Consider the following 14925-nt stretch of genomic DNA (forward strand, 5'->3'; position numbering starts at 1 on the left):
TTTTGTTTTTGTCAAACTATATTTACATTATTGTCACATACGCTGGATGCATTCATTATGCATAAATATGTCTATAGTGTATGTGAGCGTATCTATCTAATCCAGAATGAGTGCACATCACTGTTGCTGTTACAAAATTGCACCACTTTTATTCATTTAAGGCTTTTTAGTTTTTACTTTACATTTGGCTTCACCCCCCCTTCCACCCGCTGCTGCTGTGGGTTTCTGTACTGGAAGAAACCAGTTCAGACCAACTTTAAGACCAGTTTTAAACTCCCGACGATGGCTGAACCGAGACGATTCAGCAGAATGGAAACGGAGAAGTTGAACCCGGTGTTTGAACTGGCTGCACTGGTTCCTTTTACATTTCACTGGTCATCATGCCATACAGAGAACAAAAGAAGCAGATTTATTTCAGTAATGTAAAATAATTTCTTCTTTGAATGACTCAGTTTGCATTCGGCTGTGTGTTGCACTCGTCACTTTGGTGCGACTTCTGTTCGTTTTTACAGAAACTCACAATGAGTTTAATCTGCACAGAGATAGGTCCAGGATGCCTTTAGCCTAGCTTAGCACAAATAATGGAAGCAGAGGGAAACTGCTAGCCTAGCTCTAAAAAAGTGAAAAAACACACCTCAATTTATCCCAGACGTTAAGGCCTCTGTATGCATACTGAGGCCTTTAGATCTGCCAAAACGTCTACATACACACACACACACACACACTGTATGAGTTTGGCCTGAGCTGTCAATCATTACAGCCACAGAAGTCTCATAAAATGACGAATGCACCTCAGAAGCCAGAAAGGTCTGCCTGTAGCCGCGGCGGCGTTGCCAAGTGCTGATCTGAAATGTATCTAAAAGTGCTATCGTAACACTGGCTTTTCCTATTTGTTAGCATGCTAGCACGTTAGCATGACATTTATTTATGATGATCCGCTGCAGCTGCAAACAGACCTTCGACCCGCTCGGCATGCAAACTGTTCGCGGCACCTCCCGGAGGTCAGACTGAGTACTGACAGAAACATCAACATGCTACATGACTGAACGTACTACTGCGGGAGAACAGTAGTAGTACCACACTGTACTTGCAGTACTCCCGGTAGTACAACACTGTGCACAGCAGTACTCACAGAGGTCACTGAGTCCAACGCACTCACATTTCAAACAAAGACGGATATAAGAAAAAGGCTTCTTTTTTTTATATGTGGCTGCTGCTTCACAGGCCACGCCCCCAAAATATGTTTGGGGGCGGGGCTTCCGCTTCAAGCCCAACGTCCTCCGGTCGGTGTTGAACCTCGGCCGGCGCTACCGTTAAAAAGACACTGAGATTTTAGCTTCTCGTCGAATGATGAGAGCATCCATGCTAACACTTTAGCATGTTAGCTGCTACCACTGCACCCAGTGTATGCTAACGTGGTAGCATGAAGTATTACACTGGATGATCTGAGCATGCAGGGACATGGAGGACCAGCTCTAACTTTTTTTTCGGTGAAGTTTGTTCCTCCATAGAGGGACAGTTGACATCAGTCGAGACGTAAAGAACAGAGAATTCAGCGCTTCCCTCTCAGAGGAGTTAACAACATTAATATGCTCACACACACTCACAAAAACACACACGGTAGCCTACTGGACCAGTGTGAGTCTGCTGTCTAAAGGCAACGTGTCCGCCCTGAGCAGCAGATCTAGAGTCAGCTCACCGTGCTGCTACGCTAACAAGTTAGCTCGCAGCTACTGTAATTTATTTGCTAAAGTGGCATTATTAGCTTCCCTTTAAAACATAATAAATATATATTAAATTGGCTGTTAGCGCTGCCTGATATTTACTATCGCGCTAGTTTTATTTTGATGTTTTGAAACTCATCGCTGTTTACAAACGGCATGTTTAGCTTTGTTAGCTTTTCCTTATCGGCAAGCTAGCTGGCAGCTAAGCTGTCAAGCTAACTCACGGCGATCACTTTTGTTTCTTTGTGAATATACTAACACTCACACAAGTAGTGTGTTAGCATAGTTAGCCTTCAGTCCTCGTTTGGATGTATTCATAATGCTAACACCTCACAAACGGCATCATTTGCGCACAATATGTTTACATGAGCGCTAGCTGCTATGCTAACAAGGTAGCCCAAAGCTATGTAAGCTTTGTCCACATTCTTTAAAAATGTATGACCCGACAATTAGCATACATGGATAGTTAGCATTTTCTCTAAATATTGCCAAATCTGTCGGCTAGTTAGCGGAGCGCGGCGAGCTAACCGTGTGACCTGCTGCACCCGCTACCCCCTCCCGCCCCAAAAAATTAAAAACATTAAATGACTTTTGTATCTTTTTTTCACACATAATCATAATAATAACCACCGTAATAATAATAATCACTGAATGGATCCACAGGTTCAACCAGCTGCTGGAAAAACAAGTAAAAAGAACATTTAAAAGTAAAAGCAAGAGGCCACTCCCCCAGCGCTATGTGGCCTAGCAGAGAGCATGATGGGAACCGTAGTTTAAATTTGGGCAGTTGTTTGGACAGCCCCCCCATTCCTGCAACAGCAGAATCATCATCTTCATCATCGTCATGATCATCATCGCCGGCTGAAGTCTTTCGATGTTTGTTAGGTCAGAGGTGGCTGATGTTGATGATGACGTGGTTGTGTTAAAAAGGGGGGGGGGGGGGGGCGTGGCCAGCTGGAAGATGTCCTGTGATTGGTTGGTTGGTTGGTTGGTTGGTTGTCGGTCAGGTGAGCAGGAAACTGGAAAGAGAAGATTAATTAAATATTCGTAAAGTATTTGTGTTTGTGTCTATTAATATACGTATATAACGTACCTGTTATTAGAGAAGTTGGCAGTTGGACTTTTTGCGAGTTTTCCCTTGAACTGGACTCTTCCTGTTGATCTGTCGCACGAGGTCATAGAAGATCTGCACACAAACATAAATAAAACATATAGAAACATGTATTTTAGGCTCAATATCTAAAGCTAAAGAAAAAGTATAAAAATTGTTACAACTAGAAAGGTGCAGAGCTCCACCAGCTGTAATGTGTGCGTTCACCTCGTTGACGTTGATCTTGCTCTTGGCCGAGGTCTCCAGGAAGGCGCAGGAGTTCCACTGGCGGGCGAGGCCGATGCCCGACTCTTTGGCCACCACCCGCTCCACCTCCAGGTCGCACTTGTTCCCCACCAGGATCATGGGAACCTGCAGCGCCACAAGTACATTGTTAGCATAGCCTAGCTCCACAAGTACATTGTTAGCATAGCCTAGCACTGATCAAGCCAGACTCCATGCAGAAAACAAGCATTTTAAAAGTCGTTTGCTTGTCGTCTTGCGGACCTGACAGAGGAAGAATTCAGACTTTTTACACATCTGCATGATGATGCCGTTATTTTGGCGATAATTTGCTTGGTGTTTGTACTCGTATCATAAATAGCCGTGAAATCAGTTTTATGAGCTTTTAACTTTCATATTTAACACCAGAGGTTTGATTAATTTGCTCCATTATGAGGTTTTACAGATGGGTGCAGTACCATCAGCTGGCCAGCCAATGTCACTAGTTACACCAAATCAACCCTCTCATTCAGTGTGTTTGAATGGTTTGGAGAGATACTAGTTAAACTATAGCACTGAAACAGTTAATGAATTTAGAAAATAGTTGATTTAAAGACAATAGATCCACAAGACTAAATCCATTAATAATTGTGTGTGTGAGTGCGTGTGTGTGTGTGTGTGTGAGTGTGTGCGTGCGTGTGTGTGTGTGTTTGTGTGTCGTACGTCCTCGGTGTCCTTCACTCTGAGGATCTGCTCCCGGAGGTCCTGCAGGTCGTTGAAGGTGGACTGAGCCGTGATGGAGTAGACGAGAGCGAAGCCCTGGCCGTTCTTCATGTACAGGTCTCTCATCGCCGTGAACTGCTCCTGTACACAGACAGGTGGGGAGGGAGACAGACAGGTGGTCAGAGACATAGACAGGTGGTGAGAGAGAGACAGGTGGGGAGGGAGACAGACAGGTGGTCAGAGACATAGACAGGTGGTGAGAGAGAGACAGGTGGGGAGGGAGACAGATATGTGGGCAAACAGACAGACAGGTGGTCAGAGAAACAGACATGTGTCAGAGAGACAGCGAGTGATAGACAGACAAACAGTTGGACCGGGAGAAAGACGGCTGGTCAGACAGACAGACAGACAGTGAGACAGACAGACAGACAGGTCTTACTGTCCCTGCTGTGTCCAGGATCTCTAACATACACTGTTGTCCATCGACCTCGACTTGCTGCAAAGAGACAAACAAACTCAAATAAATCATCTAAGTTTATTATATTTCATTTAATATTCACACATCTGGACTCATTATTTAATCAGTTTGAATTTTCATCTTTTGTTTCCGTTCTTCTTTCCTCCCGTTTCTTCTTCTTCTTTTTGTGTTATGTGGTCGGACGGTTAGCAGCTAGCATTAGCATCCAGTCTGTCCTCTGGGAACCAGTGACTACAAATGGTCTCACATCACATCGGGAGAGACAGACGGGCTGAAAGCCTGTCTTACCTTCCTGTAGGAATCCTCTATCGTCGGGTCGTATTTCTCCACAAAGATCCCCTGAACAAACTGGACGGTCTGGAGACAGAGAGACAGGCAGAGGGACAGACAGGCAGAGAGACAGATAAAGAGAAGTAGGCCAGTCATGTTAATGGAGCTCTGTTCTGTTCTCATTGGAAGTCATTAGAATGGAATTAATGTGACACACTGACACGTCTCCATTATACCATCTACACTGAAGCACCTCATTGTGTGTGTGTGTGTGTGTGTGTGTGTGACAAGTTTGAGCTTTTATTTTGAAATTAAAACATAAAATCAAATCTGCAAAATAGTGATTTTTTTGTGTTGTTGTTCATGAAAAGGTAGTTTTAGTGAGAAGAAAACAACAATTAAATAAATGTATTAACTAAATAAACTGAGATCCATTTGATAATTTACATCATCTTTTCTCATGTGATCCTAAAGGTTTTTATTATTATCAATAAATCTTATTAAAAGACTCTCAAAAACCAAATACATAGTTTATTTATGTGTAAAGCAGTGGTTTCCTCTCATGCATTGAAACATCGGTTGTTTACAAAGATAATAAAATGAATAAATGTGTTAAATATTTAAGATTCCAACAAGCTTAAAGCTACTTAAAGAGGTTTAAGTGTGGGGGCGACTGTGGCTAAGTGGATAGCAGGGCCGTCCTTCAATCAGAGGGTCGGTGGTTCGATCCCCGGCTCCTGCTCTGCTAGTCGCATGTTGATGTGTCTGCTAAATGACTGTAATGTAATGTAATGTAAAGGGTTTAAAGACGCTCTGTAATCGCCTACAAAGATGGCCGCTGTAGTTTTTATCAAACTCATGTGTAGATGGTGATGAAGGACAGTGAGGCTCGTTGTTTTAATGGAGGTCTATGGCTCAGAGGAGGAAGATGGTTTACTCAAAATAACAAACATGTAGAATATTGTTTACTTTATGATTTAATGGAAACAGTAACGAGGTTTCATAACTTACCAGAGCGGACTTTCCAACTCCTCCTGATCCTAAAACTACCAGTTTGTATTCACGCATCCTGACTGTCTGTCTGTCTGCTTGGGGCGAGGGAGAGAGACAGAGACAGAGACAGAGAGAGACAGAGAGAGACAGACAGAGAGAGAGACAGAGAGAGACAGAGAGAGAGAGAGAGAGAGAGACAGAGAGAGAGAGACAGAGAGAGACAGAGAGAGAGAGAGACAGACAGAGAGACAGATTACTAAAATGTAAAACATTTAATGAAATAAGGAACATTTATTTCGACAAATTCAACAGATTTCAAAGAGTTTAATGAGCTTTAAAGTGAAAAATAGTCAGAGGGGGAGAGTGAAGGATCTACACACACACACACACACACAGGCAACGTTTCCTCCCTCTCACCGGGAGGTCATAATTACCCAGCATGCATCTGGGTGCGTGTGTTTATTAAAAACATAGCGAGGTCACGTGATCACACACAGCTGGTGGTGAAGTCACAGCTGTGGAATCCTTCCTGGTCACTGTTGCTATGCACCCTCATGTGTGTGTGTGTGTGTGTTTTTGCATACCAGTCATGCCTCGCCGTGTGTTTATCGTTGCAGCAACAAGAAGCAACAAGACGGAGACGACACACACACACACACACACAGACTTCTCATCTCTCTTGTTAATAAGGGTCTGCCAATATTAACATCTCTCTCTCTCATTTCTAACCGCCATTTGTTATTTTACCCAGAATGCCGATGGGGTGTCTCAACTCTTCATACTTTCACTTCCTGTTGTAAGTGAATAAGTGTGAACTCTGTCACTTCTCACCATCAACGGGCACCATCTCACTGTGTTTTAGTTGCATAGTGCAAGTGAACGCATCACCAGAGGAGGATTTCAGAGCCTGGAGGTCTAAACAGGACCGTCTCACTACGTCTGTCTTCAGTTTGATGAAACAAGTCCTGACGAGTTCAGGGAATCACAGGAAGTCACAAAGTGAAGAAGAAGAGAAAGTGAGTTTGACTCCTCCTACACCTGTCTCCTCCGTGTCTCCGCCTCAATGTCTCCGCCTCAATGTCTCCACCTCAATGTCTCCACCTCCGTGTCTCCGCCTCAATGTCTCCGCCTCAATGTCTCCACCTCAATGTCTCCACCTCCGTGTCTCCGCCTCAATGTCTCCACCTCAATGTCTCCACCTCCGTGTCTCTGCCTCAATGTCTCCGCCTCAGTGTCTCCACCTCCGTGTCTCCACCTCCGTGTCTCCACCTCAGTGTCTCCACCTCAGTGTCTCCACCTCAATGTCTCCACCTCAATGTCTCTACCTCAATGTCTCCACCTCAATGTCTCCACCTCAATGTCTCCACCTCCGTGTCTCTACCTCAGTGTCTCCACCTCAGTGTCTCCACCTCAGTGTCTCCACCTCCGTGTCTCCACCTCAGTGTCTCTGCCTCAATGTCTCCACCTCAATGTCTCCACCTCAATGTCTCTACCTCAATGTCTCCACTTCAATGTCTCCACCTCCGTGTCTCTGCCTCAGTGTCTCTACCTCAGTGTCTCTACCTCAATGTCTCTACCTCCGTGTCTCCACCTCAATGTCTCTACATCAGTGTGAGGTACTCTAACAGAGTACCTGATCAGGTAGTGAACAGAGCACTATATTAATAATATAGTGCAGAGATTGATAATTTAAACTAAATATTGTTCCTGTTATAACATACTACATCACCTAAATCTCAACCACATGGTTATGAGGCTGATATCGATGAGGTAACTTAATATTAATACGTATGAGTTATAGTGAGATTATATGCTCAACATCCCAACGTCGAGGTTGTAAAATATCAATTAATCTGAGAGGATGAAAAATATGACTTCAAATTCATTATTTTATCCGACAAACAGGCGAAAACTACAAAAATATTCCGTTTACAACAAAGAAAATCTGCAAATTCTCACGTGTAAGGAGCTGAAACCAGAGAACGTTTTTGGGCTTTTTCTATTAGAAGCATCAGAATATTTCTGTCACCAATTAATTTTAGGCGTAGCTTCAATTAAGAGGTAGGAATCTGCTCTTCCAGATGATTATTGGTGCATTCAAAGGATATTTACACAGACAATCAAACAGGTACTCAGTGGTTTCTAGCGATCACAATATTAATATCATAATGAAATATCACCTCGCTCTGATCTATACGCGTGTTGCTATGTGCACCAAGTGTGTAGTTCTGCTTTTTCCAACAGGCAGCGAATGCAGCGTGATGTTAATCTACTAAAGTAAAGTTGGTGGAGGAGAAAGATGGACATACACACACACACACACACACACACACACACACACACACACACACACACAGAGAGATCCCTGAGTCAACCACAACTAGGTGGGGCCTGTCAATACTCAATGCATATGTATGTGCGCGCGTGTGTGTGTGTGTGTGTGTGTGTGTGTGTGTGTGTGTGTGTGTGTGTGTGTGTGTGTGTGTGTTACTGACAGAATAAAACCAAGCCTTGTCTATACACTACAGTCAGACAGACAGGTCGACAGACAGGCAGAGCGACAGACAGGTTCCTCCAAAACTCCTAAACTCCGCAGTCTGCAATAACTTTACTTCCTCTCTTTCTTTTCATTTATTTATTTTTCCTCCAGCAGAGCAGCGGGAGTTCCGCAGCTCTGAGGCCGCCTCAGAATGCTCCCTACCCGGCCAGATCTGGCGGCAGGCCCCGCTGGAGGAAAGCCGGAGAACTGGAACGCAGATATCTTTAAAAAGGCGTGAAGACGGACGGACACACCGCCGCCATGTTTGTTCCTTCGGCTGTCTGTCTGTCTGCGTGTAATAGCAACAGTATTACGGAGTAACGGAGCTCCTGTCTGTCTGTCCGCCGGTCGCTTCCGCAAACCCAGCCCAGCCCAGCCCAGCTCGGCTCGGCACGGCACCAGCCTGTCTCACCCCCTTACCCTGTGTCACGATCCGTCCCGGGTTAAGCTACATCTACATGATGGAGGGAAGAAAAAAAAGAAAAGGGAGGAAAAGAAGGAGAAGAGAGAAATCAAGCGGTACTCACAGTCATCCACACGTCCACTCCAATGCTCCCTCTCTCTCTCTCTCTCTCTCTCTCTCCCTCTCTCACACACTCTGTATCTCTCTCTCTTTCTCACACACTCTGTCTGTCTCTCTGTCCCTGTCTCTCTCTCACTCACACACACTCTGTTTCTCTCTCTCTCTCGCTCTCTGTCTATGTCGCTCTACCAGAGCCGCTCCCTCCTGTCGCCGCTGCTGACGTCAAGTTCGACGTGGTGAACGCCGGTGCTTCCTGTGAATCTTTTCAGAATAAAGGGGGGGGAATGTTGGCTTTAAACTGGTTGTAAATTGCAATAATTTACACTGATGAAGAGTGGTGTGCGTGGTTGAAAGCTCTAAAAAACAGAAGTAATGAGTGTGAGTGAATTTTCACGTTAAAATGTATTATTTCTTCACAATTTTGGACAAATACATTTTTAGTTCTTATTTTCAAAATAAAGGCTTTGCATTGATACATTTACTGTTGAATTGTCTTGAGAGTAGAAAGTTAGATAAGTTTACTACTAGTATAATATAATTGAGGTGATGAAAGTTATTAATTCATGCTAAGTTAATATGCAATTAACAGCGGACACCCACACAAGTTTTTCAGAATAAAGGCACCTTGGAAATGTATTCTGATAATTTGTGAGTACAAAGCAAAAAAGAAAATAAATTATTTGTAAAATTATAAATTCTTTTTTTAAAAGACTTCCAAGTTGCACCAATTCCAAGAAATGTAAAGTCCCGGAGTCAGACACTTAACAAAGACTAGATATCGCTTATGACAATTAGTCATTAATGTTATGCATTTATTTTGAAGACAGTCTACACTTACATCCGGTTTTGCTCTAACTTCGTCACTTTTTGGCTCGATCTTATTTTCTTGTGACGTCTCAGCTTCACTCTCAGCTGCTTCCCGCTTCCTGCAGAGTAGCAATACTAGAAGTACTTTGTTTTTTATTGTGGTTTCTATTTTTACTGAAATAAAATGACAAAAACTCAGAAAAAATGTACAACTGACAATCTTCAACATGAAAACAAATACTATTTTGGCTATTGTACTAAAGTACAAATTAAACTTGTACTTTACTTGAGTATTTCCATGTTATGGTACTTTTTACTTCTCTTCCACTACAACTCAGAGGAACATATTGTACTTTTTACTGTACTACATCTCAGAGATACATATTGTACTTTTTACTCCTCTGCATTACTTATAGGAACATTTTACTGATCAATCAATACTTTAACTGTATTTAGTTGATAATACTTGAATACTTAAGTAAGGTTTTGAATGCAGGGCTTTTACTTACTACAGTGTAGTATTTTCCCAGTGTGGTATAAGTGCTTTTACTGCAGTAAAGAGTCTGAATACTTCTTTAAACAAACTAATTACTTTGACCTGTTCGACCAAATATAAACGTCTCAAACTTGTCAAAATGATCCTGTGACCCTCGAAATGTGTTAATGAGTCGCTTCCTCTCCTATCTGCTCACACTGGAGGTCGAAGGTCAAAGCAACTCATGAGGTCACCAAAGAAAACCCAAACATTAAATACAGAGTGTGTGTGAGTGTGTGTGTGTGTGTGTGTTACTGCAGAGTCAGCGAGCAACTGAGCGTGTCGGTGCATGTTGACGGGAACACGCCTCGAGACACACACACACACACACACACACACACACACACACACACACACACACACACACACACATAGTGTTCAATACAGTGCTGTGAAGCCACACCTAAACAGGAAGTAGTCACCAAGAATAGCGTCGCCCCCTCACCCAACCAGCTTCCCTTTCTCTGACACACTTCCTCTTAAGTAAGAGTTCACATTACTACAAGTGAAAGTCCTCCAATCGAAGCCTGACTGAAGTAAAAGTATTATTGGCAGAATGAACTCAAAGTAACACTTTATCCTTCAGTTTATCACAAACATTCAACATCAACACATAAAGTGACACTTCATCCTTCAGTTTATCACAAACATTCATCATCAACACATAAAGAAACACTTCATCCTTCAGTTTATCACAAAGATTCATCATCAACACATAAAGGAACACTTCATCCTTCAGTTCATCACAAACATTCATCATCAACACATAAAGAAACACTTCATACTTCAGTTTATCACAAACATTCATCATCAACACGTAAATGAACACTTCATCATTCAGTTTATCACAAACATTCATCATCTACACATAAAGGAACACTTCATCATTCAGTTTATCACAAACATTCAACATCAACACATAAAGGAACACTTCATCATTCAGTTTATCACAAACATTCAACATCAACACGTAAATGAACACTTCATCATTCAGTTTATCACAAACATTCAACATCAACACATAAAGGAACACTTCATCCTTCAGTTCATCACAAACATTCATCATCAACACATAAAGGAACACTTCATCCTTCAGTTTATCACAAACATTCATCATCAACACATAAAGGAACACTTCATCCTTCAGTTTATCACAAACATTCAACATCAACACATAAAGGAACACTTCATCCTTCAGTTTATCACAAACATTCAACATCAACACATAAAGGAACACTTCATCCTTCAGTTTATCACAAACATTCATCATCAACAAATAAAGGAACACTTCATCCTTCAGTTTATCACAAACATTCAACATCAACACATAAAGGAACACTTCATCCTTCAGTTTATCACAAACATTCATCATCAACACATAAAGGAACACTTCATCCTTCAATTTATCACAAACATTCATCATCAACACATAAAGGAACACTTCATCCTTCAGTTTATCACAAACATTCATCATCAACACATAAAGGAACACTTCATCCTTCAGTTTATCACAAACATTCAACATCAACACATAAAGGAACACTTCATCCTTCAGTTTATCACAAACATTCATCATCAACACATAAAGGAACACTTCATCCTTCAATTTATCACAAACATTCATCATCAACACATAAAGGAACACTTCATCCTTCAGTTTATCACAAACATTCAACATCAACACATAAAGGAACACTTCATCCTTCAGTTTATCACAAACATTCATCATCAACACATAAAGGAACACTTCATCCTTCAATTTATCACAAACATTCATCATCAACACATAAAGGAACACTTCATCCTTCAATTTATCACAAACATTCATCATCAACACATAAAGGAACACTTCATCCTTCAATTTATCACAAACATTCATCATCAACACATAAAGGAACACTTCATCCTTCAATTTATCACAAACATTCATCATCAACACATAAAGGAACACTTCATCCTTCAGTTCATCACAAACATTCAACATCAACACATAAAGGAACACTTCATCCTTCAGTTTATCACAAACATTCAACATCAACACATAAAGGAACACTTCATCCTTCAGTTTATCACAAACATTCATCATCAACACATAAAGGAACACTTCATCCTTCAATTTATCACAAACATTCATCATCAACACATAAAGGAACACTTCATCCTTCAGTTTATCACAAACATTCAACATCAACACATAAAGGAACACTTCAGCCTTCAGTTTATCACAAACATTCAACATATAAAGGAACACTTCATCCTTCAGTTTATCACAAACATTCATCATCAACACATAAAGGAACACTTCATCCTTCAGTTCATCACAAACATTCATCATCTACACATAAAGGAACACTTCATCCTTCAGTTTATCACAAACATTCAACATCAACACATAAAGGAACACTTCATCCTTCAGTTTATCACAAACATTCATCATCAACACATAAAGGAACACTTCATCCTTCAGTTTATCACAAACATTCATCATCAACACATAAAGGAACACTTCATCCTTCAGTTTATCACAAACATTCATCATCAACACATAAAGGAACACTTCATCCTTCAGTTTATCACAAACATTCATCATCAACACATAAAGGAACACTTCATCCTTCAGTTTATCACAAACATTCAACATCAACACATAAAGGAACACTTCAGCCTTCATTTTATCACAAACATTCAACATATAAAGGAACACTTCATCCTTCAGTTCATCACAAACATTCATCATCTACACATAAAGGAACACTTCATCCTTCAGTTCATCACAAACATTCAACATCAACACATAAAGGAAACACTTCATCCTTCAGTTTATCACAAACATTCAACATCAACACATAAAGGAACACTTCATCCTTCAGTTCATCACAAACATTCATCATCTACACATAAAGGAACACTTCATCCTTCAGTTCATCACAAACATTCATCATCAACACATAAAGGAACACTTCATCATTCAGTTCATCACAAACATTCAACATCAACACATAAAGGAACACTTCATCCTTCAGTTTATCACAAACATTCAACATCAACACATAAAGGAACACTTCATCATTCAGTTTATCACAAACATTCAACATCAACACATAAAGGAACACTTCATCCTTCAGTTCATCACAAACATTCAACATCAACACATAAAGGAACACTTCATCCTTCAGTTTATCACAAACATTCAACATCAACACATAAAGGAACACTTCATCCTTCAGTTTATCACAAACATTCAACATCAACACATAAAGGAACACTTCATCCTTCAGTTTATCACAAACATTCAACATCAACACATAAAGGAACACTTCATCCTTCAGTTCATCACAAACATTCATCATCTACACATAAAGGAACACTTCATCCTTCAGTTTATCACAAACATTCAACATCAACACATAAAGGAACACTTCATCCTTCAGTTCATCACAAACATTCATCATCTACACATAAAGGAACACTTCATCCTTCAGTTCATCACAAACATTCAACATCAACACATAAAGGAAACACTTCATCCTTCAGTTTATCACAAACATTCAACATCAACACATAAAGGAACACTTCATCCTTCAGTTCATCACAAACATTCATCATCTACACATAAAGGAACACTTCATCCTTCAGTTCATCACAAACATTCATCATCAACACATAAAGGAACACTTCATCATTCAGTTCATCACAAACATTCAACATCAACACATAAAGGAACACTTCATCCTTCAGTTTATCACAAACATTCAACATCAACACATAAAGGAACACTTCATCCTTCAGTTTATCACAAACATTCATCATCTACACATAAAGGAACACTTCATCCTTCAGTTTATCACAAACATTCATCATCTACACATAAAGAAACACTTCATCCTTCAGTTTATCACAAACATTCATCATCAACACATAAAGGAACACTTCATCCTTCAGTTTATCACAAACATTCAACATCAACACATAAAGGAACACTTCATCCTTCAGTTTATCACAAACATTCAACATCAACACATAAAGGAACACTTCAGCCTTCATTTTATCACAAACATTCAACATCAACACATAAAGGAACACTTCATCCTTCAGTTCATCACAAACATTCAACATCAACACATAAAGGAACACTTCAGCCTTCATTTTATCACAAACATTCAACATATAAAGGATCACTTCATGTGCAATTAACAGCGGAATATCCGCCTCCGTTTGTCAGAATAAAGGCCCTAAGGGAAATGTTTAATTTCTAAATTGCGATGATTTGTAAAATAACGACTCAATGAAACTGAACACCGGTGGTAAAGTATCAGAAAATAATTATAAGAAATTGACCAACTGAAAAATAGCTCTTCTTAATTTTCAAAATAAAGGCATTACAGTGAGTGTTTCAGAATAAAGGCACTATGGAAAAGTATTTATGATAGTTTGAACGCACAAAAAATGATTTATAAAATGATAACACTGGTGATAAAGGGACTTGAAATAAATTAAAATCTGTATTTGACTAATTAAAAAACATATATGGTCCTAATTTTCAAAATAAAGGCCTTTCTGTGACCTTAAAAAATATAATCAAAGTATTGCTGTGTAGATGTTATAAGCGTTTCAGAATAAAGGCACTAAAGGAAATGTATTATAATTTGATATAAAGCAGAAAAAAAGACGATTAAAGACAAACGAAGCTTCAGATTCAGCCGATAAATCTTATTCGACAGTTTTTTTCTCTTCATTCCTGTCAGTGAAGAGAATATTTTTATTTTTCGGAGGTCCGGTGACGGCGGCGCTCTGAACACAGAGGACAGAATACATTACTGAACTTCAAAGAGGAAACAAATCATCAGCAAGTCAATGATACCGACTCATCAATTCAGCTGCTGCTAGGAGACCGAGACCAACGAGCGTCACTCGTCTGGTTTCTCTGCCTCGTTGAAACAGCCAATCAGAGCAGAGCTTAGCCGTCTGGACAGGAAGTTGTTTATTTTGATTCCTACCTGTAGATTAGCACATCACAGGTG

The 14925-nt window shown here is 40.4% G+C and overlaps 1 protein-coding gene and 1 long non-coding RNA gene across 5 annotated transcripts; one reads left to right on the forward strand and one right to left on the reverse strand.

The window, feature by feature from the left end:
* Nucleotides 1–123: 123 nt before the first annotated feature.
* LOC142970928 (ras-related protein Rap-1b-like) lies at nt 124–8728 on the reverse strand. 4 transcript variants are annotated; one of them, XM_076111427.1, is made up of 8 exons: nt 8460–8728; nt 5519–5592; nt 4526–4594; nt 4199–4255; nt 3760–3900; nt 3043–3186; nt 2818–2910; nt 124–2743 (listed from the first exon to the last, which is right to left on the reverse strand). In XM_076111427.1, exons 2-7 carry the CDS (start codon nt 5573–5575, stop codon nt 2824–2826), a joined length of 555 nt encoding a protein of 184 aa, XP_075967542.1. In that variant the 5' UTR covers nt 5576–5592; nt 8460–8728; the 3' UTR covers nt 124–2743; nt 2818–2823. The 4 variants fall into 4 exon arrangements, with proteins under 4 accessions (XP_075967542.1, XP_075967543.1, XP_075967541.1 ...); XM_076111428.1 differs by having other exon boundaries at nt 5519–5595; XM_076111426.1 differs by having other exon boundaries at nt 8567–8726.
* LOC142970929 (uncharacterized) lies at nt 6126–9035 on the forward strand. The gene is made up of 2 exons (XR_012959314.1): nt 6126–6516; nt 8151–9035. It is a non-coding gene; the product is annotated as an uncharacterized LOC142970929 (long non-coding RNA).
* Nucleotides 9036–14925: the final 5890 nt, after the last annotated feature.

Source organism: Anarhichas minor, unplaced genomic scaffold (assembly GCF_050575085.1).
Source record: "Anarhichas minor isolate MPS153535 unplaced genomic scaffold, ASM5057508v1 ptg000045l, whole genome shotgun sequence".
Classification (NCBI taxonomy): domain Eukaryota; kingdom Metazoa; phylum Chordata; class Actinopteri; order Perciformes; family Anarhichadidae; genus Anarhichas; species Anarhichas minor.